The 24,710-nt window shown below is 42.7% G+C and overlaps 3 protein-coding genes across 4 annotated transcripts; 2 read left to right on the top strand and 1 right to left on the bottom strand.

Annotated features, from left to right (window-relative positions):
* Window positions 1-329: 329 nt before the first annotated feature.
* Window positions 330-17,388, top strand: RB195_014320 (uncharacterized protein; the record flags this gene model as incomplete). Of its 2 annotated transcripts, none has more annotated exons than XM_064204529.1 (26): window positions 330-448; window positions 722-823; window positions 1,004-1,172; window positions 1,395-1,547; window positions 2,663-2,734; window positions 3,396-3,503; window positions 8,185-8,394; window positions 8,473-8,568; window positions 8,665-8,784; window positions 9,217-9,377; window positions 9,640-9,768; window positions 9,831-9,962; window positions 10,051-10,209; window positions 11,293-11,512; window positions 11,751-11,915; window positions 11,985-12,108; window positions 12,227-12,364; window positions 12,429-12,536; window positions 12,630-12,704; window positions 13,630-13,739; window positions 13,796-13,905; window positions 13,984-14,152; window positions 14,220-14,336; window positions 15,056-15,208; window positions 15,420-15,501; window positions 17,303-17,388. In XM_064204529.1, the coding sequence occupies 26 exons, from the start codon at window positions 330-332 to the stop codon at window positions 17,386-17,388; spliced, it is 3,387 nt and encodes a 1,128-aa protein (XP_064060410.1). The 2 variants fall into 2 exon arrangements, with proteins under 2 accessions (XP_064060410.1, XP_064060411.1); XM_064204530.1 differs by lacking the exon at window positions 330-448 and adding an exon at window positions 475-581.
* Window positions 17,389-21,720: 4,332 nt separating this feature from the next.
* On the bottom strand, window positions 21,721-23,998 carry RB195_014319 (uncharacterized protein; the record flags this gene model as incomplete). Its single annotated transcript, XM_013444318.1, has 3 exons — window positions 21,721-21,837; window positions 22,221-22,319; window positions 23,846-23,998. The coding sequence occupies 3 exons, from the start codon at window positions 23,996-23,998 to the stop codon at window positions 21,721-21,723; spliced, it is 369 nt and encodes a 122-aa protein (XP_013299772.1).
* A 302-nt stretch (window positions 23,999-24,300) lies between these two features.
* RB195_014318 (uncharacterized protein) lies at window positions 24,301-24,588 on the top strand (the record flags this gene model as incomplete). Its single annotated transcript, XM_064204528.1, has 2 exons — window positions 24,301-24,512; window positions 24,576-24,588. 2 exons carry the CDS (start codon window positions 24,301-24,303, stop codon window positions 24,586-24,588), a joined length of 225 nt encoding a protein of 74 aa, XP_064060409.1.
* Between the last annotated feature and the right edge of the window lie 122 nt (window positions 24,589-24,710).

Genomic DNA, 24,710 nt, shown 5'->3' with positions numbered 1-24,710 from the left:
GAGTCGTAGAGGTGAAACGCATTACGGGCAGTGATAATGGATATGAAACAGTTGCAACACCATATTTACCTTTTGCGACATCCACACGATGTTACTACGTGATTATACTACACCAGGCTACACCAATTCCACGCCCTTGGACCCGTCTCACCTCATTTTATTGTTATCTGAACCCAGCGCGCCAATCCGACGCGGTGGTACCTACCGCACCACACTTCATAGCTTTTTGACGCTGGCGCACCAGTTCGATGCCGTTGGAACCGCCGCAATATATGGCGTCGTACAAAACATCATTCTGGAGGCGGTTGTTTGCAGTGACGCAGGGAGAGATGAGCGGAACTACCCTCGTCTCCATAATCTACGACACCGTATGTATGCGGATACTCCACCTGAAATTCGCACCACCTCAGATTCGTGGTACGCTGGCTTTAAATTCGGCTGTAGCGCAGTCAGTGAGAGGTCCACCGTGGCCGCATGGTTCGGAATCGCCTTAGTGCCAACCAAGCCTTTCATGCCTCCGGGATTGATATACTGGTGCTAGACTTGCCTTGGAAGATAAAAAAGACTGACTTGATCATCGGGTAAAAGCCATTGTATAGGACAACACGCGTTCCAAAAACCTCAACGATTACAAATTGCAGTAAAACTATTGCGTCCTAGGCGGATTGATACGCCATAGACTCCATAGTTATATACATTTGATTTAAGATTATTTTTTTAGCGACAGCCTTGAGTTCTTCAACATTGATGAGAATGACGTGCATTGTTACTTCTTGACGGATACAAAGACTGGGCTAATACACCTCCCATCCTGCTATGTTCGGTAAGCGTCTGCCGGCAGTGGAAACATGTTCTCACCCTAGATCCATAGTCCATAGTAGCTTTGTCGTTTTCTTATTTCGTTAGTTACCGTTTAATGTTAGAAAATTTCTCATAACTAAGATGTTCATCCTCCCATTTAATCAAGTAGTGAAATTGATGTTGTGTTAAATATTGGTTTCAGAGACTTCTATTTCTTTCACCGCTCCTTTTATCCTCAGCTAACATTGGTGAAGTTAGAACTCGAGGATGCACATCTGAGAATGAGGCAGACTGCTTTTGCTCAGCGATTCATCGAAGTGGGGAAAGTGCTGCTTACTCACAACATACTCAAATACAGTCCTCAACACGTGGTGAGTTCTACGGTGACTCATATGGGCTTACAGAAGCTATTGATTTAAACAGTAGACGTAACACTTGTTGAGTCCGCGTGACGCGTCACTTTCTCGATGGCTGTCGACTGGTAATCCCATTAGAACAGAGCGACGAAGACGTAATGCATCACGCTAACATGATACACAAGAGGACGCCTGTATCGTTCGCACCTTCCATAGTTCAAGTATTTCTCTCTACAGATCGCGCAACGAATATTCTTCCTGCATGATGAGCTCACACACCTGCCATCATTTCCTCGGAAAAGCCTTGAGACGTGTTTTGGAATGTACTACGGAGAGATGGGAGAACAGTTAAAAGCAATGGAAGCACTCCATAAGTTCACCTGGGCCAAGGTATGCTAGTCGTCTGCTTGTCTGGTAACAACTGAATTCATTTGTATTCGTGCATTTCTCCATTGTCCTCTTATGGTTTGACTTGAGAGTCGTTTGTTTTATCTTGAGGCCAACGGATCTAACCCTCAAGATTCCTTCAATCTTTTTTCCTTAACTACAGTTAGATTGAAACCTCGAGTTAGGGAAATACATTTATGAATCAAAAATGCACTTCTCTTCTTCAGAGAAAGTTAACGTTCAGGGAAGATTCCGCTCGAGTAAAAATAGGAAGCATTATAGGTTAAAGCAATGTGAAACGGTGAACTCTTCATTACATGCACTATCATTTTCACTGCGTCCCATTCAGTGTAAGGCGAGATAGGATATTTCTGTGCAACACATAACTACGATGTACCAGGAGGAGTGTGACCCGATTGAACGGAAAACTTTGAAATTAAAACTCCTATGTGATTTATTACCTTAGCTATGCTCGTCTTCGCGACGAATAAATTATAGTGATGAGTTTTAGTGAGTTACTTATAGGTCACACTACCGTTACGGCATGAAGCTGACCACAAATGGTGGTCAGCTTCAAGCCGTAACGGTAGTGTAACCTATAAGTATAAGCTGACCACAAATAATGGTCAGCTTCAAGCCTGAGGGCGGAACAAACAGCATTCTGGAATGTTTCCAAGTTTGGATATCAGATGGGTAAGGAGCACCGGACTGATCGGCCCATTCGGCGAAGCAAATCTTTACATCCGGACAAGTAATTGCTTTATGCCCCTTCAATTCCTCAATTATATGTGTAGAGGGTTAATATCGTAGTTGCATCATCACCTAAACTGGTCGGTCTGGCGCTCATAATTCATCTGAATTTGGATTTATAGCATCTGTTTCGTCCCTATATTTCTTTAACGGAGGAGAGTTCAACATCTAAGCTTTTTGGATACGTAACAACTATCGAGAATAGTCGACTGAGAAGTCAAAACGCAAGCAAAACAACAGACAGACATCTGTTTGAGTTAATTGAAACGGAATGGAATGGATGCAGAAGATTTTTGTAAAATAGAAAAGTTTCTCAGCGAAGTTTCCTTCAGTTTTTTAAAGCAAGACCTGTAAGTGACCTGTTTCAGCTGATGTCAGATATGTTCGAGAAAATGGAAAATGCCTTCATGTTTGCAGATTTGCACCTTTTCATCAACGTAGTAAGTTGTCTAATTTCATTCCAGGAATATCGAGAAACATTTCTAAACAATATGAGCCAAGCTCTGTGCCTTCACTGGAGAAAAAATTGCCTCGACTTCCAAACTAATTTAATCAAAATTTTGTTTCATTTGATTACTGCATTAGTCTAAATCTCGATGCAAACAGGGGCATGTTCGGATCTAATCTCATTCATCTAGCAGTATTTTCTTTAGTATGCATATGGAACAACAATAACGTACTCTTTCAACTATTATATTTAGTAGAGTCGACTTAAAGCGTCGTCTTAAATACAGTTGAACTCCAGAAACTTTTCTTTCATGAAACACCCTGTTTCTGCAGCTCCCCAGATTCTTTGATAACCAAAAACCTTTCAACAAATTACTCCGTCAAAAAATGAATAACTAGAAAGGTGTGTGCAATATGTTCAACCGAGCGCGCGACGTATCCACCGCAATCCTGCCTTTCTTAGACTTTCCCTTTCACTCTGTCTTGCCAGAGTAGAAGATGCAACACGCTAGACCGAATGGACACGTTCTGCGTTGACTAAATTTTGTAGACTTAAATTTGATATATGTACAATGTACTGTTATCTTTGAAATCGTAAATTATCTGTAGTACTTCCGCAAACTCAAAGATCGCTGCAACTAAAGAGTTTTCCAGATTAACGGAATTATGATAATGCACTGCGAAGACCTCCTGATCCTACGACGATGTGCTGCTACTTATATTGCTATGTGCATTCACTTCAACAGCCTTTTCGCTAGTCAGGTAAGTATGAATTATCTGGCCGCATTCCCAGACATTTTTGGCATAGGGTTCTTTGCATTTGTAGGACGTAATGGTTTGAAGAATGACATGTGTCCGTTTTCTTTAAGCTTAAAAATGCACATGAGGTTCCAAAAGTGCTGACTTAGATGGCCATTCTTCACTGAACGTGCGGACCCAATATTTCTTTCGCTCGTTGTCGTCATCTGAGCTGTCAGTAAAGTTTTATGAGTGACGTAGGCGAAGTCATTGAGCAGAGTCCATTCAGCTGGTCCACCTGTGCGACGAACATACCCATTCGCGTTGGCGGTCTCGCTGGTGGGCGTTTAGCACTTTTAGGGATACATATGTCTTTTACTCCACGTATCATCGATTGTGGGCGTAGTCTGAGGTTCCGCTGTCTGCACGATCGATCGGACGTTCGAATCCGCCCTAGTGCTCACCAAGCCTTTCATCCCTCCGGCGTCTATAAATTGGTACCAGACTTGTTTAGGAGGATAAACACACTGAGTTGATACATCGGTTAGCCACCGCAAGTCATTGATTAGGCCAGTTACACGTTCGTAACCTTCAAACGATTCTGAGCTGAAGGGAACGTGGTGGCGCATCCCAAGCGGATTGATTAACGCAGACACTTTATCCTTTATCCTTTATAGCCGACTGAATTCGTATTCTGAACGCCTAATCTGTGCTTGGCTCTTGATATGACTTACCTGACTTAATCGGCGGACTGATGTCATCGCCTCACGATTTCCCGCATCTTTGCCGAGGTGTGCCGTCCTTGAACATAGCTTAGCCCAACCATCTCGATTTCCAGCGAGAGCTTGCACAGAATCAATCCATTCGTCGCTACTCCATATTCCGCGAAACCTTACGTCTCGCCTGAACTGCCTATCCACGCCGAGTGTCCTCAGGTTCTCTTTCGCCACCTCAGTCCAAAAATTCCGTTTTCTGCCAAGTGGCTTTTTCCAGTTCGAACCCGACGAACTCCTCAGAACTCGTTGAACAAGGCGATCTGTCGGTCACTTCAGTATATGACCAAAGAAGCAAAGACGATTTACTTTAGCCACTCTCGATGGCGGTGCAAGATGTTGATATCTTCCACGTGTTATCTGCCGGTATACCACATCAATCTCTGCGTAAAGATCTTCATTGTGGTTTACCCTAGGCCAAAAGTAGCCAAGTAGCTGTCTAAGCAGTTTTTGTTCCGTGCATTCAAGCCTCTCCATCACCTTAGATGGTGCTGCCGATCCATACGTTATGATGGGGGCGAATTGTGAATAGGTAGGCTCGCAGCTTGACCTCGTTGGTGATGGGGGGTCGTCCACAGGCATTTCGTTAAGGAGTTAAATGCGGAAGTGAGTTGAGCACATCTTTGCTGAATATCTTTCTCGTAGCTGCTGTTGTTCTTCAGCGTACAACCCAGGTACCAGAACTCATGGACGAGTTCTATTGGTTATCCGTCCACTCTGATTCTCGTTCCAGATCTCGAAAAGATTCACATCCGCTTGCATTTATCAGGGCGTAGACATAGTCCATAGGCTGCAGCCAGCTTCGATACAAGGTTGACAACATGTTGAAGTTTCGTACTGCTTTCCGCGAATATAACAACATCATCAGCGTACTCGAGATCGGTAAAGGGCCGTCCTGATGGTGCCAGAATGACATCGGCAGGACCCTGATCTAGTGTTCTTCGCATAATGTCGTCGATGGCGAAATTGAACAGGAAGGGTCCTGTCACTGCCTCTTGTCTTACTCCAGTTACCACCTCAAACGGTGTTGTACATCCGGCTGGTGTTAGAACTGCAGCAGTTGTTCGTTGATTCATGTCATCAAGCAAGCGAACAAACTTTCCTGGTATTCCATCGGCGCGGAGAGCGTTGAGAAGACAGCCTCGGTGAGGAGAGTCGAAAGAGGCTTCAAAGTCCAGAAACACTAACTGTATTGGCTTCGAATACAGCTGCTAGATTTCAATCACTCTCCTGACGACGAACACCTGGTCAATCGGACAGGACGAAGGTCAGCTTGCTAGTCGCGCGTTGTTTCTTCGCGATGTTTATTGAGTCAGTCCAGGATAAACGGCTCCAATACCTTGTACATAACACGCAGCAAAGAGAGTCCTCGGTAATTCCTAGGGTCCGTGAAGGATAACTTCTTGTGGAGGGGAATTGTGATAGCGTGTCTCCACGAGTCAGGTATCTTTTCGTCTCTGCATACTGAACGGATGATCTTCGTCTTTCACGAATCCCAGGCGGAGAAAGATATCTCAGCATTTCTGCGCTAATCCCGTCGTCTCCACCAGATTTTCCATTTTTTGGATACATGCTAGAACCTCCAATTCGGTCGGTGGTTCCTCGTTAAGCGCATGTGTCGACCCATGAACGTCCTCGTGTTCAGGAGCTGACTGCGGTTGCCGGTTCAGCAATGTCTTGAAGTGATCCCTTCAAATTGGTAAGGAAAGTCAAAATTGCTTCACCGACAGCCATTCCATTGGCAGTGTTAAGGACAGAAGAACATCTTTCATTTTGCTGCAGCACCGTTCCAGTGAAGCATAGGTTTTCCGCGGGTTCTTGTCCTCCCACGCCTTTTCAAACTCCTTCGCTTTTGACGTCCACTCTTTATCGCGATCTTGTTGCAGTTGACGACGCAGCTTCCTTCTAAGACGCTTTTTCTGGTTGAAATCGTCAGTACTGCGCGCAACGCATACAGAATTGTACGTGGATTTTGTTTCTGCAGATGCAAAGGCAAGCTTCTTCCGCGGCAATAGAACCGGGAGCGTTTCCCCTGCAGCCTCCTGGATGCACGTTGTGAAGGGATCCACATTGCTAAGCTTCTTCCTGGTCCGTCTATAACATGGACAGACACACGCTAGCGGACTTCCGTTCTGCATTCTTCGTCTTTCACCCCTGCCATGTCGATTTCCGGTTGAAGAGGAACACCTCGGTTTCTCTCGAGGAATCGAATCTTGAAGCTGAGAAGTACTGAACGGTGGTCAGAGTCGAACGCGACGTCCCAAACAGCTCTAGATTTTCGGATATCTGACTGAGGAATGTTCTTCGCCAGAACGTGGTCGAGCGGGAACTTAAGAGTCCTCAACCTCCGCTTGCGCTGCTCTTCAGGCGTTAAAAGGTTTGGTCCCTGCCACGTGTGCTGATGGCGTCGATGATTCCTCTTAAAAGTGGAAGCGATGATGAGGCCCGTCTGTTCGCACAAGTCGACCAGACGATCACCGTTGTCCGACGTCAGCGTTCCTCACAGCTATCGCGCAGCCACTTACTTTGTTCTCATCAGCATCGCTGCAGTATATGGTATAGATTTCGATGCTGATGACGGGCCGATCTCTCATGCGTGTTTACTGCAGTGTAGCAAAAAGCACACAGAGATTGCCAAAGATTTCATGCTCCCTTCAGGCAGTTGACCTTTCATGTTATGGGGTTTAGCGATGTGCTGGACGACAGCGCCTTTTTGCAATGTATGGGAATCTTTCTCCATATAACAGTGCGGGTTATACAGTTCCCAATGCGTACATTCGAACACCTGATTGTGTTTAGTTAAAGGCATCACCCCACGAATCTGAGGTGGTGCAGATTTCAGGTGGAGTATTCGTATACGGGATGAGAGACTACGGAGAGGAAGGTGATTCCGTCCATTTCTTGCTAATTGCCGTAAAAAACGCCCGAAGATCGACAAGACTGGCGCGCTCCAATAGAACCCCTTGTACAAAATGGTGCGCCAAAACGAATGAAGCCGTATCTTCCGAGCCGTTTTTTACGGCTATTAGGAAGAAATGGACGGAATCACCCCCCTCTCCGTAGTCACCCATCCTGTATACGAATACTCCACCTGAAATCTGCACCACCTCAGATTCGTGGGGTGATGCCTTTAAAGCAGGACCACCACGTGAAGGTAGCAATCAGACTCGTACTGTACGCGGCATATATATATATATATATATATATTCCACTTGGTCACGAAGACGGGACATGTCTCCTGAGTCAGGAGTCAGATGAAAGAGCTCCGAAGATAGGGTACGTGTTGCATGCGCCAATCAAGCTTCAAGACACATCTCTCAAGAGCCCTGTAAATAGTAAGTAATTTGTTTGACAGCGGTGTCCACGCCACGAAACAGGTTGGCGGGTATGTGGTCCTTCCCCGTAACATCGCTTCCTGCAGATGACTTCCTCCAGCTCTTGATGAAACGTATCCAATTTGGATCCGAGATGCTGACATTGGTGAGCAACAGTTGATGATGCTTATGTATTTTTGGCGCAGAGTGCGCAGGCGAAGAATAGCCTAACGAGGAGACAAGATCTTGTGAGAATCGACGTGATCAACCACAGATGACTGCACAGCAAAACCAACACCCCTACATTTCGTGACGGAACCTTTTCTCCGCAAGTGACAAGTGTACCGTCATTCATCTGTCGCACATCGTTCCTTCTGCTGTTGGTCTCTTGCAGAGCCATCATCTCGTCTTCTCTTGTGCTGTGTAGAGATTTTCGTCATGGAATAATTTTACCAATAATTTACTCCGACCTTCTTCATTCCATTGAGTGCTATACTGCATACTACGCTTCCTCTAAAAAACTACGTCCGCCATTCCACCTAGAGTGGAGAGAACCTAGTGTCGGGAATTTCTGCAGTTTTAAATGAGTTTCGTCGTGTTTTAATCACACTTTTTAAGGGGTTTTTTCTCATTATGCCCACTTTGCTGCGATGCTACAGTCAGCGACAAACGAACCGTGTGTTCTGTTCGGTTGTGGAATTCTTATGCAGGCAGTTCTACACTCTGCACAGAAAACCGTTTCTTCTACAGATGTGTGGCTCAATAGCTAACATTATTGACAACAATAACAACGATTTTGAGATCAATCCGATGCGTGTGAAGGCGAAGGTCAGCGGCATTTTCTAGCTCTTAAATTTTTACTCTTTTGTTTTCCACATGGCAGAGAGCCATCAATCTCTTTTTTAGTACTGGTTTGTGTTGTTAAAAAATATGGAGAACATGAGTGACGACTCGGATCAGTTTGATATCCTAGGCCTCGTTCCATACGACAAGCCACTAAAGGCAAGCTCTACAGTGACCGCCTGCATCATTAGCAGTGTCCTTTTAGACATACTTGTATGTGGTTCAAATGTTGCTTATGAATGCAAAACTTTTTAGGCGCTTGACCTTTGCTATCGTGACGATCCAAATGCATTTTGCCTTTTAACGGACGCCGTTGCGAGCTGCATCTGTGTTTGTGCATTTGCTCCTGAAAGCAAGCGAAGTCATCATATGCTTGTGAGTTTGCGGCGCATTTGTACAGATAGTCTGCAACAATCTCATTTATCCTAACGAAATAGTATCGGAAATGACGATTTGGCGATCTGGCAAAGGCTGTCACTATAAGGAATACTATCGGTGTAGACTGCACCGACCTGACTGACTTAAATGGGTGCAGGGCGTTTCTAGCAATGCATATTCTACCTCCGCTTGCGACACTCTTTCCTCTCTTTCCCTCTTTGTTCAACGGAAGGCACATCACGAGAACATATGTGTTAATTTCGCAGAGAGCTTTTCTGAGTTATCGCTCTTCTCCTGTATAGGTTCTTAAAATGTTCAGGTATTAGTTTAGGTCCCCTGGTTAGCTAATTTTTGCTGCACCTACGTAGATAGTTCACTTTTGCTCTTACTTTTTACCTGAATATTTCATGTACTCAAAGTGGCCTTCAGCTCGTCATGGCTGCACTTCAACCGCATTTGATCCGTCGAATCGAAGAAGAAACAGCGTTGCAATGCAATTCTCATGTTGCAGTAAAACATGAGGTGTCCCAGTGGACAACGATGTGCGTCGAGATGAAGGCACTCATCAACAGCTGCGATATACTTGCTAGGTCAGTCGCTTTTTTGTCAATCTTCATAGTTTACAGTTAAACTGTTTTTTTTTGGAACACTGGATTTGTGAGACAAAATATTAGTGCTTTTCTTTAGACATTCTAAAACTGTTTCCTAGGCTTTCTTGATAGACAAGCAATGCCTGACTATACCTTCTCAGCTTCTTGGATCCAGGGGATGTCATTTTAGTCAAAGCTTTAATTAACTATTCTTCCTCTACACTACATAACATTTAGTCCATGTAGCTCATTTGTGTTTCAGAGGTCCACAGCGCGCATTCGACCTAGTAAACACAGTTTCTGAACGCGGAAAGTCTTTTGTTGCTGATTCGCCACAGTTTTTTGATCCACCTACGACAAACGAGGATGAGAACAGTCGGCCTTATCACTTGTACGTTTTTCTGCTTCTTTTTTTTTTCATTTCTCTTGTTTCATGATGTATTTCCATTTCAGAAAGGAAAAGAAATCGGTAGCCGTAGGATGGGAGGCGGCTGAAATTGAAGAAACACATAAAGAGAACTATCGTCGTCCTAGAGATACTCTTCTATGTTTAGCCGCACAGTTCATCGAAATGGCTACACCAAGGTTTTTGAATCTTACAACGTCTTACGAGCAACCTGTTTGTATAAGCGATAATCGGGTAGTACAATTAATTAGTACAATTAACTTCCAGGTTAAAAGAACTTGCGAAACTGAGTTCCACCAATGAACATACGAAGATTCCTGAAGTGATGGATCATAAGTGCCATGTTAAATTGAGTGAGATAGCTTTGGCTCTGCTGAAGATCGCCTCATATGATTTGGCTACGATGTCTTGCCTAGGTTTGCAAAAGTAGGTTGCTATTTTTCATTCCGGTAGAAGTGTAGATATAAAGTCTGCCTTGGGTGTAGTTTCTGCTACAGCCTAGAATATGTTTTGTTTGAATCGAAACGGCGTAATGTTCACCCGTTTAAACACATTTGACGTTACCTGTATGAACTTTTTCACAGCTTTTGTGGGTAGAAGTGTCTTAGCAGAAACACTCTTCATATAGAGGAATTGAAGGGATAGAAGCCACACGGAGCATCACTTTACCAAACGGGGTAACTATTCATACTCGTAAGATTGGTAGATTGAAACTACGTTAGATTTAGTTGTTAGCATGTGTGTGGGTTGTTTCGTTTAGTAATTTCATTAGGTGGTCAGTAGGTTGTGCAAAGTGTTATGCGTGTAAAGGCGTAGAAAAACAACGTAAACAGATGCTTCATGTGCTCCTGGTTTGAATGATCCCTATATTTGCAGTCGATATATGCTGTTTTAGCTGTGACACTTGCAAACAGCGTCCCAAATTCCACCTAGCAGCTATGAATCTAATACTAACAGCTTTTTGGACACTACCTCAGCGGAAGCAGCGTATCACGAAATTGACGCAGTAGGGGAACTCCAGGGAACCCGTAGAGTTCGAGTTATAGATTAGGGAACGTAGTGTGACCTCCCTCAGTTCTCCTTACTCGTCCTTAAAAAAAAACAGCGTTTCTCCCTACAAGGTACGTCATCTTTCACACGTTCCTGTCCCCTCAGCAGCATATTTATTGGATTTATTTGAATGTGTTGGTGAGGACGTATCATTTATCTTTGACCGACCACTCGCGGACGCGGCGCGTGCATAGGAGTGATCCATCTTACCTCGTAGGGAAGAAAGACCCATCTTCGACGCCCCTTTTACGCCGATTAGGGGAAGTTGATCGGAGCCACATTAATCGAAACACGTAATCTACAACCCGAACTCTATGGATTTCCTGGAGTTTCTGTACGACGTCAATTTCGTGATATGCTGATTTTAAGTAGCCCTCTTTCTTGAACTTTGTTGAGAATGCACAACAGAAGATATGGTATGCTATTCAGTTTCGTCAAATTAAACTATGCATATTTTAGGTACTTCACGACGATTATGCCTGTCACTGACTGGTCTATTGAGTCAAATCGTTCCGCTCTGGGGATTATCCTGAAACGGCTGGACAAGACCATCGCGAAAATTGCAAAAAAGCAAAGCATTCGAAGAAGAGTGAACTGGGTAGCGTTGGCTAATTGGATCAAGGGGATCTGCGATACACTTTCCGTTTTCCCATACATGGCTCATCTGAATCCACTGAAGGTTTGTTTCGTTAAACTCCAAGTATATAGACGCTTTGCATTCGTTTTCGGTAACTGTAGTAGTGGTGCACAGTACCAGAGGTTTTGGTACTGGTCACTCTATTTGATTATGACCTTGCTGATGTAGTTTTATTGCCACTTCAAATCGAACCTGTTCTTGAGACAATTTCAAAGAGATGCTTAAAAAGTCTTTTTTTTTTCTTCGGTATATATTGTATATATTGATATCAAATTTGCAGTCGACTACCCAGTTATGTCTGCGAATAATCGCCGGTGATCCGTTCAACGAGGAAGGATCAATTGCCACACACTCTACCACTGTTCTTCATCCCGCCCCACCACCACAGGCCTTCTGCAGTGCTGTCCTCCGCATGACTACAATTCTTATGCAAGCACTGGGGCAGGTGAGCGGTTACAACAGTAGTACAGATGTGGTTTTTTACGTTTTTGTCGAAGAATTCGATGCATTCTAGGCATCTTTCTCTTTGGAGATGGTGTCGAGTGCTGAAGGTTTAGGTGCAGCCGCGGATCGCATTGAGGCCGTGCTCTGCCATCTGCTTATACCGTTGTTTTTGCGTACTTCAACAAATCCCAAAGGTTTGCGCTTGCAGTTGCTCAATCTCAAACCTTGAAAACTTTTTTTTTTCAAAACAATCGCGTGCTTCTTAACCTAACACGCCAAACCTAACGTTCAATGATGCGTTGCACTCTTCAGAAGCATCGGTTATCCAAGCAAAGGACCTTTCCTTCTGTTTATCTCTGATGCAACATGCAATTTCTCCACCAATCGGCAAACACAGTGCAACACCTATTACCAGCTCGACAACATTGACAACAACATTTATAAGAGGAGGTCACCACAATATGTCCAATAAGAGAGGACATTGGAATTCTGACAGCTAATAATTCGTTTTTAGATTTATCAGGAAGACAAGGGTCAGTGTCAGTGACAGATCGAGGCCACTCGGCTACAGTCTCTACGCTACGCATAGTTAGGGAAAGTGTTTCCCAGAGCATCTACCTAGGTAGACTACATTTTTTTTTTTGTTTCAATAATTGTATTGCTTTACTCAATCGTAGAAAACCGTGAAATTAAAAAGCAGAAGGAAAAGTTTCAGCGCTGAAGGTTATGATGTTGTGTTTTGGTAAGCTGCTCACACCAATGTGGCCGCGGGTTGCAAGGCTTGTAAGAGGTTCGTTAAATATCTTTTTGGGATTGTTTTTGCTTTTTTTACATTATAATTTGTCGTGTTTCTAGCAAACACATGGTTTTAGACATGTTTGAATAATTATGTCTTGTAGATCGTTTTAATGATTTTTTTCTTGCAGATCTTTTGTTGTCGTATTTATTAATACATAAGCGATATTCCCAACACTTACTGCAAAATTTTACTGCTAAACAGAGAGGGAGTGCCGACCGCCTACATATCATTCGAATAAGATTCCTCGGTAGATAGTAGACAAGCGCAATTCCATTTTCACTGACAAAGAGAGAGGGCAGATCGCCTTATAACGTATAAACTCGGTGCAAAATGTGTGCAACTAGGCGCATCTTCGTTTCCTGCATTGCGGAGACGCGTCGCGACCAACATCTCTGCCATGAGATCGAGAATAAATGACGAGGATCTCTACTTGCATTCCCTTGGCGAACATTTTTAGAAAAGAAAAGAAAAGGAAGCAAATCAAAGGTATAAATGGAAGTAATTCAGGTTAAATATGACTTTCTTAGGAGGAGCGATTTAAACTGTGTGAGAAAGCAGTCACAAGTCATCGTTACTAAATAAGGAACATACGCCTCACTGAAGAAATACATCAAGCGAAGAAATTTGAAATAGAAATTACTGAAGCCAATTATTGCGGCAGCTGTAGTAGCTGCTGCTCCAAATTTAATATGATCATATCCAGTGCTAATAAAAGAAGCAGCAGAATAAGAAAAGGCTCTGTTTATTACTGCATAGATGTATATCTCGTTTTCATTCTACATTTTACTCCTGATCGTATTGTCACTTTCGAGATTTGGATCCGAAATAAACCGATCAGAAAGGACATTCGAATCGTATGCAGTATCTTAATTTGCTTCATCCTTGAACATCCAAAATGTTTCTTTTTTCTTTTTAGATTTGATCAGCAAGAAGCAAGGCGGGCAGAGTGCAGTACAATTCATTGACTTTGTTCTTCATGCTGAGCTCCCCATAGCTCTTCTCATACTTCCTGTTATTCAACATAGGGTTAGTGTAACAAAACTAAGCAGATTTTGAAATTATCAAGAGCCACATTGCTGCAGGTGAAGCAAAAGCCGTCATGTGAACAGGATGCGCAGTGGCAGGCCGAAATCATTGAGAAAATCGAGTCAAGGGCCCATTTCACTTTATCTCTGGGAGCATTGTTAAACAAGTAAGTTTCCTTCACTACCACTGTTCGTACGACGTCCTATAACTTATGTATGTTCATATACTGAGCTCTGGATTACAGATGCCAGATCGAATTAGTGCAATTAAAGGATGACCTGGCTTGTCGCCCTCTAGATCTCCCACGATCTTACACCCCTACCGCTACCGATGCTCATTCTGATTCTTCTGTCATCTCAGCGGCGCAAAGGAAAGACAGAAAAGCCAGCTTGCGCAAACCTCATCATATCAAAGTAAGCATGCATTCCACTTTCTGTGCAGTTTTTCTGTAGTCTAGAAGAGAATTAGCATCATTTGTAGGAAGGTGGCGAAGAAACAATTCTTGAGGATATCGAAGATGAATGCGGAGAGTCTTCGTCGCAACAGCCGACAACCAGTAGTCGAGTTACGAAGAGTCCGAGTGTCCCATTGAATAGGGTTTGTAATATTTTCTCAAGCTGGACTTGGTCCAACACCTTAATTTAGAGCCTCTCCTAGAAATCTTTTGAAAGAAAAAGAATCCCAAAAAGGAGGGTTACTGTACCAAAAAAAACCTTTGACCATCCCATAAAATGAAAACGACGTGTAATTTTCCTACTAATCTCAGTAGAGGGTTCCACCAAGAAGCGTGTTTTTTGGTTAGAAATGTCTTTACTCTCTCGTCGTCGTTTTTTGCTTCTGAAGGTTTTGTATAGTGAAGTACATCCGCATACTACGCAGCAGAGTTTGATAAATTTGATAAAGACACAACTTCTAACTTAAAAAAATTGAAGTGAAATTTTCTCAAAAGCTTTGTAGTTTGTCTCAGAGTTGCCGAAGCTATTCGGCGAGGTATTCCCACTCTTTCATCCAAACCCAGAAATTTATTTGTCAAGGTTTTTGACTGAGGAACATAAACCTATTTCACTAGTGTTTGAGGTTAGCCAGTTAAAAGGTCCAACTCTCTGATAGATACAACCTCTCATCAGTCCTATCCTCTAGATTGTTTGATCTGTAAGCTCATTAATCATTTGTTGCACGAAATCCGAGCTCTTAAGATCCGTTGAACAGACGTTGAATTGTATTTGAAAACGTGATAAGAATGTTTGAAAGATGTTTAACTGGACATCTTTTTGTCAATTTCGGCTAAATTTCCTATAGAACATTTGCGAATTTAGGTTGGAGCCTCACCGAGAACACGATCTATCAGCAGCTTTGGGATGTGGAGAAGTGTACGTCGTAAATCTCGTCATGTGTCAACAGAGAGCGAAAGTGATGGTGATCGAAGTGTTGAACTTGCTGACATTCACAGCCGCGAAGAGACTGGAGTGGTAAGTTTCCATTGCTTATAGTCTCATGTGTTAGTTTATGCCGCCATTATTTGAGGTTAGACGGCACATCTTTTTCTTCACCTCTCAGAAACGCTTTTTTTCAAAAAAAAAAAAAAAAACATTAGAATTTTATGGCAAGAAATGATTACAAAGTGAAGTAAGTCAAAACAACATGTAGTTCCAAAAGTGGGCTAGTTGTGAACATTTACAGATACAACGAACGCCACTTCGTCGTTCAACGGAAGCACTTGTACTACCTCTACACGAAACACTTGATGCGAATCGACAAAGATGTACGTTAAGACTCAAAATTCTCTACCAATACTTCCAGAAGTGCGAAAGTTCGACTTTCCTTGAATCTTGCCATAGAGATTGCAACTTGTCCATAGACCATAGAGATGGTCCGATTCAGCAACAGCCAAGATTGTTAACAAACTTTATTACGACTAACGTTTCGGCGTCTCCGCCTTCGTCAGAGCCTGGAAAGTCAGATCATTTGTGATACATCCTCTCAAATGCCTCATCCAGAACAAGTCGTCATTCTCTAAGATGCTACATCAAAAATCGAAACCAAAAGAGTCCTAGGTAGCCGCGTTGCCGTGATATTAGCGGACCTCCGCGTGATAATATCGCTCCGCTAATACCAATTAGGATGCGAAGTTAAGAACTTTGGAGGCGTTTTGGATAAACGCTGAAAGTCCAAAAATGAATAGAAAGGAAGAATGCATAGCCGTGACCAACGAGCTGGCTCTGTATCAAGACCTTTACGGGTTTTGATCTACGGGGTCATATGCGGGTCGCATCCTAATTAGTATTAGCGGAGCGATTTTATCACGCGGAGGTCCGCTAATATCACGGCAACGCGGCTACCTAGGTAAGCACAACGTTTTGGACTCTTTTGGTTTCGGTTTTGGATGTAACATGCTAGGTAATAATGACTTGTTCTGGATGAGGCATTTGAGAGGATATATTACAAATGATCTGGCCTTCCAGGCTCTGACGAAGGCTCTGACGCCGAAACGTTAGCCGTAATAAAGCTTGTTAACAACCATGGATGTTGCCAAATTGGACTATCCACAAGTTGCAATCTCCACTAATACTAGGATATTGTTTCTCATCTCTCCATGTTTTTTTTTTGTTGCTGCTTATCACTTCAAATATATACTTATATTTATAGCAAGTCTTTTGCGAATATTTTTGCCGGTTAGTAACTGCTTTTAGGTGCTAATTTCCGAGTATTAAAACTGAGGAGGCTATATAGGAAAAGCCAACTAGAAAGAGATGACATCTTTTCTAGTCATATGTGCAGTCAACATACGCCGATACACATTTGTTCTAGCCTCATTTTTTTGCTCTTTAGTAATGTATAACAAGCAGCGCAAACGATGTACATTCCCATTATTTTCGAACATTTGGATTTGGTATCAATTCTTCAGTTCAACACTTCGCCTTTCAAATATTTCTTTTAAAGGCATCACTCCACGAATCTGAGGTGGTACGGATTTCAGGTGGAGTATTCGTATATTCGGATCGTAGAATATGGAGAGAGGGTGATTCCGTCCATTTCCTGCTAATGAGCGTGAAAACGGCCCAATAGATGGCGTCGTACAAAACAACATTCTCGAGACGGCTGCTTGCAGTGATGCAGGGAGTGATGAGCGGAACCACCCCCGTCTCATAATCTACGACCCCGTATACGGACACACCACCTGAAATCCGCACCACCTCAGATTTATAGTATGCTGCCTTTAATAAGAATCGCACAATCTAGTTAGGTTTTAGGCTTTAGGATTTGCCGCATGTATGGAGTTTAACACTTGTTTTCCAAATCGCAATTATTTCTACATATTTTGGTGCTGCAGTAGGAAGCTGTGTAGAAGTATGCGTATGAGTGCAACCTTTCTCACATAATTTCAAGTACCTCATCGACAACTTAACTAAATCCCACTACTACTCATCTTCCAATCAAATTCTTTCATTCGGTTTGAAATATGTAACTAAATCATATATGAACACATTAGTCAATCACATTTAAAAAAATTTTCACGGGCTCTCCAAGAGATTTTTTGAATTGTTTCAGTTGCAATTTTTCAGTTGTCTCGTTTTCCACGCCCAAGAAACGGAATGGAAAGGGTGATGATGACGTGTTCCAGATCACAGAACAACATCAACTTGTTTAGGCTTGGATTTTTTTTAGGATGTAGTTGTAGTTAGAATAAGTATTTTTGTCCTCATTATCTTACTACGGGTTTGTGCATTTTCCTGCGTGTAGGCGTCTAACAACTACCGCTATTCTTCAAAATACCATTGCCACAATATTTTTACAAAAGAGCACCTTTATGTACAAATTTGCAATATATGGTGAACTTTCTTGCCATTAATGGTTTTAGGTATTCGTTTTCATTTTGTTATCATGGGTACAATGGCTAATACAGTAATAATCATGTTTCAAACAGGTTCTTCAAACAAGTGCACAATAAACTTCTAGTCTCATTTTTCTACTGTTTGTTTTGTTTGCTCACACGCACTACATGTTTTTAATTTTTGGTTCTGTCTCACATTGCATTGCTGTTGTACCCGTGGAGTTGTGTTGAAGCTTTGCTTACAACCAACATATAGTTGTAAAACAGTCAAAAGAAGGTTCGAACACTGACAAAAACTGTTTAGACTGTCTGCATACCAAAATGCTATTTACATATCATAGAAGGCGGCTTTTAGAACGTTCAACACATGACCTACAGTATACACATTTTGTCTACACAATTAGTCTTAATGTACTCAACATCATATTTCATCTTATACTGCTCGAAAATCATGGGGGAGAAGGTATGAAGCTGCATTAGAAGGCGGCTTTTAGAACTTTTAGAAAGAAGGGAAAAGGAAAAAAAAGAATTGCTGATGCTGCAACTAGATCACACACATCCCTATTTCTTAAATTACTGTTTCCCTCGCTCCCGAAATGGAGAGACCAAAGACAGAGTTCTGCATCAACTTTGTGGCTTGTACACCTTTATATAGCGGGCAAATTTTGAAAAGTTTCTACAGGTACGTCCAAATCTGTTTGTAATGTCCCCCTCTCTGCTACATTCAACTTTTAACCACCTGCAAAACTGAACACATTTCTTCTCCTAGTCATCGAACAAGACCCATTAATTGAACTACAAGAATATGACAGAAATGTTGGATTGAAAGCATGGGTCGTAATATACCCTAACAATCGAATCTAATTGTCAATCATTATCATATTATTTAAAGGCAGCGGCCTCGCTCAATTTACCCTCATCGTCCCGAAAAGAGGCATGGGAAATGTTTGTTCGTACGAGGTAAGTGAAAACGCGCCATCATTGTACACGCTTCGGTTCCTTAAGCAGCCTATTCATTGGTTTTAGTTGAATAAATTGCTGAGGAGACCTCATTGATTTCCACATGCCTGCTCACGGATGCAGCCCGTGCACAAGGGTGGTGCGTTTTCATTTCCTACGAGCAAACACCGTCCTTCATAACAGCTAGGGGGAACTCTTGAGAACACGCTCGGTCTACACTCCGAAGAATGGTAGGGTCAAAACGACACGAAGCACTGGCAGCTGCGTAAGCGGTCGCGCTCGGAGAGGTGCGGAGGAGCGTAGCGGTTAAATCTACGGGGGACCCTACTGATACCATTCTCGCTGTAGTTTGCTATGGTCCTACTTCGATTTGTCTTCACCTCTCCGCTTCGAGCGCACCCGCTTACACAGCTGCACTGTACTTCATGTCGTTTTGGCCGGCCATGTATATAGTCGGATCAGAACGACGTGAACCAAGAGTGTAGTTGCGGCGCATTTGCGTGCGCGCTCGAAACGGCGCGGTGGAGGCAGCATTTGTAACCGAGGTGGGACCGTCGCAAACTGCAGCGATGGATAGCGCCAACAAAGATTTCACCAGGCTCCTTGCCGCAACGCTCCAAGGAAGTGGCTCGAGAGAAGCCGCGTACCCAATTGCGTACGTGCTTCATGCCGTTTTAACCCTACTGTAGTTGCGGTGCATTTGCGTGCTCGAAACGGCACGATGGAGGCAGCAATTGGGACCGAGTTGGGACCGTCGCAAAATGCAGTGATGTATGGTGCCAGCAAGAGTTTCACTACGCTCCTAGCCGCTACGCTTCACCGAAGCGCCTCGAGAGAACCCGCGTACGTGCTTCATGTCGTTTTGACCCAACTGTATATACGTGCCCATACAGACGCCAACATCGTCAGTTTCCTGATGTCCTGGTTTAATGACAGGTTAACGCTGCCTGCTTAGTGTAGTGAATCGGCTTCAATTCCGGTTTGATACATCTCATCAGAGACAGGTTAGATTCAATGCCATTACACGGATCCGACAGGTACTGGCGCACAAATCCCAGTGATTGTTTCAAACTATGTGTCAAAAAGTAAGGAAGACATTTAGAACATTTCATGGTAACTTGCTACTGGATGTGAAGCGTTTCACTCTAACATGTCTCCGCATGTCTACTTAGCTGTCTTTCACGTCCATCGTCTCTGACATTCTTTTCCTTCGAAATTAGACACATCCGTGCAGCAAGCTGTATAAATAATGTTTAGCAATTTAGGGGATCTGATGAAAGATCCTTACCTTAATCAGTATAGTGATGATGTTCGCGTCATTTATTGTGATACTAATCTGAACGTCCGGCTTATGCCGGAAACAAAATGTTTTGTTGTGCTTATCTCACCTTCATTGATCAATAGAAATCAAAAGTAGTGGCATTTTCTGCGAAGTTTGAAGCACTACAAGGCAATCGTGATCATCTGCAGTTCTACAGAAAAAGAACGAAGAACAAAAGAAATCAAAGAAGAGCTCCAATCATGCAAGCCTGTCAAGTCAGTGACTAATCGAGAGATGACACCATTACCATCTCGAAGCTTATGTTTGGGTACATTCAGAACGTTATATGAGATACGAATAGTGGAAAAACACGGTACAAGTGGAGCAAGTGGCATAAGCTAGTTAATGAGGGTATGGTCAAGATCAATCTTTGCAGCAGTAGTAGCACAGTATGCAAAAAAAGGTCTAAACGATGAAGCACGGTCCAGTTGGAGTGGTTGCACTCAAAGCGGGGCGGTCGAAGAAGCAGTTGGGATCGAAGTGGGACCATCGAGAACTGTAGCGAAGAACTGTAGCGCCCTTCGCTCCTGTCTATTACGCTCCATTGCACCGCTCCCAACGCGGACCCTTACGCAACTGCATCGTCCTTAATGTCGTTTTGAGCCTACTACAGTATGCAGAAGCCAGGTGCAGACTACTTTTGGTTCGGTCGCCGCTCTCCTGCACTTTTTTACGTGTTCTTCATGTTCTTTGTGTGTGAAAACCAACCATCGGGATGAGGACGGTATACAACGCCTTGGCGTATACAACTTAATGAAGATCTGAATGATATGATTAATGGTTCAATCAACAATGCCCTAATATTTAGCCGTTAGACTATGCCAACGATCCTTTCCACCTCTCAAAGCGCAACCTGCGAGATAAAGAAGAGAAATGACATACATCATCACAAGTATGTTCTTGAATGTCCAAAGGCGAGGAATGAAGTTGAAGATATGGACCTCTGAATGCTGTAGTGTGGATGAACAAGAATTAGAGGAAAATAACGTGAGGAATCAAGAGCAGAAGAACATTGTCTCATTTTCTGGACACCAAACAATAGCCTTGATCAGCTGTTTTTGTACACCAGGAGGAGGAGCGTAGCGGTTAGAATCTAGGGGGGATCTTGCTGACACCATGCTTGCTGCAGTTCGCAGTGGTCCCACTTCGATTCCAACCACTGTCTCTATCGCACCGCTTCGAGCCCAGCCGCTTACGCAACTGTCTGTGCTTCATGTCTTTTTGACTCGACTATTCATGAGAATTCGCGATGGTACTGTCAGACATACAAATAGACGCATAATATTATACTTCTATGTTGGGCACATGTTGGGCTATACATGGTGAGTACATGTACTGTGAAATGTACCACGCAAAGAATCAGTTTCAGTCTAAGATTCCTTTATTACAGTGAACCACAGAGTTTAAAAAGTAAGACAAACCTAAAACAGGGTGCGAAGCAGTTGCCTTGACGAGAACAAAAAATGTCAAGAGATATCACGCGGCTTTAACAAACTGTGCAATTTCAGATTACTATAGAACGAAATTACAATAAGAACAATACAGTACAATATATTACAATTTTATCTAGTCCTATACTCAAGAATTGACTTTTGCAGAGAGATAGTTAATATCTATTTTGTTTGTCAAAACTCCCATGGTTTCAGAGCCCATTAGAATGTTTCATAAAATGAATGCTGACACAACTCAAACTTACAGGAAGGGTTGTAAAACAAGAAAATGGATTTTTCGACGGGTTCCCACAAAACTTATCAAATTCCTGGACAGCCATACAATCTAGTTGGAGTAAAAGTTTAGAGAATAGTGTCTAGGTCCAATATTATCACAGTAAAAATACAAACAAAGCGAAAATCATGGAGAACAAAGTCTTACTGCTCAGGCGATGGAGGTAACTCCGTTTCTTTGATTGTCTTCTTTTTCTTGTAAATTTCGCGGGCAATGAGTCGCTGGAGACGACTTAGGCGGTCATGGACGCTTATCATAATCTGGAAGACAATCTGATAACTGACGACTACAGAAAACAATGAATCACAAAGAAACTTCATATTTCGAAGCCTCAGAATTGAAGTAGGATTTTTTTGATCCAATAAGTTCATAGAATATGACTTTATCCATCCAGAATTTCTTTAAAGGAAGGCTTACATTAGCAAAAACGTGATGACTGAATGTAGTAGTGGGTACCTCTCAAATCTGAGAAGGGAAGTGTACATGAGAAATTGTCGAATCAATGACACCACACGGACAATAAGGCATTACCTCGCACCAAATAATCTCTTAGCAGTAGGACAAATGTAAGATTTTTTAAAAGAAACCTCTTGAGTACACTTAAGTGAAAAGATTGGTGCTGAGAACGCATAGAAAAACGAACCTGGTTAACGTTGTTTACTCTTCGCTTCGAGTCTTGCAACTTCCCTACAAAAGTCTGGATATCGTAGGGTTCTTCCTGCTCATTCAACTCATGTAGGAACTGAAAAGAAGAAAATTGCTACAATTGCAAGACGCAAATACAAAATTCACTTCACTGTAGTGGTATCGCTGAGCAACATACACTTTTTCTTCACTTCTTTTTTGCGGGTTTCACCTACAAGTCGCTCTTGTGTCCTATTAATATCTTTCGTGAACGTTTTCGCTAAGGGAATATAGTTAGATCAAAACGATTTGGAGTCCGATGCAATTGCGTAAACGGCTGAGCTCCATGCGATGCGATGCCACCTTCTTTTACGCAGCTGCATAATAAATTGGATAATTTAGATTCAACTATAAACCGAAATCATACTAAACGTTGCTTTTATTAATAATCTGGATAGAAAATCCAAATCATTAATAAAAGCGTTAAAAAAAAGCAGATAATTGGTAAAACTAGCAGGAGGGATCGCTAGTTCCACTTTGACTGCAGAGCAACAGGTTTCGAGTTGTTTTATCCGCCTATGCAAATGTTCGCATGTAGAATGGTTTCCCTAATCGTATTTTAACAGAGGATCATTGACGCTGGTGATTTCTAGTGAACTCCAGTGTTACACTCCAGGAAAGCAGCTGTAAACGTGTCCATTTTGTTGTGTGAGAGCACCCAATTAAGGCTCGAAGCTCGAATAGGGGAACTACTTAAACGTTTTTAGCAACGTGTATAAACTTAGCAGTGCACCTAAAGTGCAGCTAAACACCGGAATAAGAAGGATGCTTTAAAAATATTGAGAGTAATCTTTAAAAGAAATCCTTTCGTAGCTATATGGAACACATCGTCTTCCTTTTTCTTTTTTCAAAAAAGGAATATCCCGAAATCCGTACATACGATGCCGTTTCTGGTTGTGTTAGTATGAATTTACTTTTATTAGTACATTTCTAACGGATACTGGTTGTGGTTCCCATGACAATAAACAGAGAAGAGCGTGCACGGACTTGAGAGAGATGTTGAACTACTAGCGTGTCGAGAAGAGAGGGTTCTTATATGGAACCTCGTCGGGTAGTACTCTTGAGCATTACTTGGAACTAAAAAAAAACTGACAGATTATGAGCCGGAGTGAAGATCAATACGAAGTTAGGAGTGGAAGCTATAGTGAGATCATCCTCCATCGCGCGTAGCGTGTACGGTTTGGTCACAGTGATTTGAGTTGTGGAGCAGGTGCGCATGTGGATGCGCATGACGCATGAGTTGAACGCAACGAAGATCCTACCGCGAACGCAGCCGCACCACGAGTTGACCCGACTGTAAACCGAGGTCATACTAAAAGTTGCAAGACAGAAAAGAATGAGTCCGTATTATTCTTTTAAAAAGCGTTATAAAACAGATCACTGGCCTGCTTTAGCTTATTCGATCGTGCAAGCATACGCAAATATAACAAGTGCGAGTTTCTTCAGATGTTCGCTTTCTATGTTTTAGAGACCACAATTATGAGAATATCTCCTTCGGAAAACTTGAGCTCGTAGGAAGTAAGTGATGTGAAAGTAAACAATGTGAATCCAAAATTACAAGAAAATAAAGGCGCAACCACTCACATCTGACATCTCCTTGATTTTATTGCTCATTTGCATTTGGGCGAGACGCGTGGCTCTGATTTGATCCTCCAAGCTTTGAATGACTGGACCCATAGATGCGAATATGAGATCACCGCTATCCAGAGCCACTTCTGTGGGTGAAGTGGCCGCCATAGTACTATAACCTTTGGTAAAAACCACAGCAAAAGCACCAAACAAAAGGTGGTAGAGACTACAAGAAAAAGAGATCAAGAAGTAGCAATAAGCGAGCCCAATATAAAGCGATTGCAGTCGAAGGAATGTTTAAAGAAATGACAGAACGCTAAATGAAGCTAAATCAAATTTTTAATGGTCAGAAACTTGCTTCTGGAAAGCCTGTCGTTTAGAAGTTAGTTATCTAAAATCTTTCCAGTGAAATCCTGGAGTGCTAGAATGGAAACAGATTCTCTTTCCGTTTTCGGATGAAAGCTCCCAAGATGCCTGATATCTCCTCGCTTCCTCGAAAGAGGAACAGAAAAAGACGATTATGCTACGTTGTGTGCGTTGCAGACGTACGGCTTGGTCCCGAAATTGATCCTTGCACGGCGGCTAATCCTGGCGGTGCGGTTGCGGAGCGCGAGGCTCGAAGACTGGGGTCGATATTGGCAGCCTTGGAATTTGTTTTGTTTGTTGTCTTGCAGTCTTGTTGGTATTTATTAATTTCTTGATAGCTGCTTGTTGTTTCACTTTCACCACAGTTTACTTTTTCCAGCCATATTTTATAGTTCGTTCCGTGAGCTTCCCTAGGATCCTGTGGGGCGGACAAGACTTTCGCCTAGACAAAGGCCATGCAAAGAAGCGTTTGGAATACAGCACTTGCCCCATGCCGTTTCTCCAGTCACATAAC

The sequence above is a fragment of the Necator americanus genome, chromosome V (assembly GCF_031761385.1).
Source record: "Necator americanus strain Aroian chromosome V, whole genome shotgun sequence".
NCBI lineage: Eukaryota > Metazoa > Nematoda > Chromadorea > Rhabditida > Ancylostomatidae > Necator > Necator americanus.
Note: the sequence above shows the minus strand (reverse complement) of the source record. Positions and strands in the feature narration are given on the sequence as shown.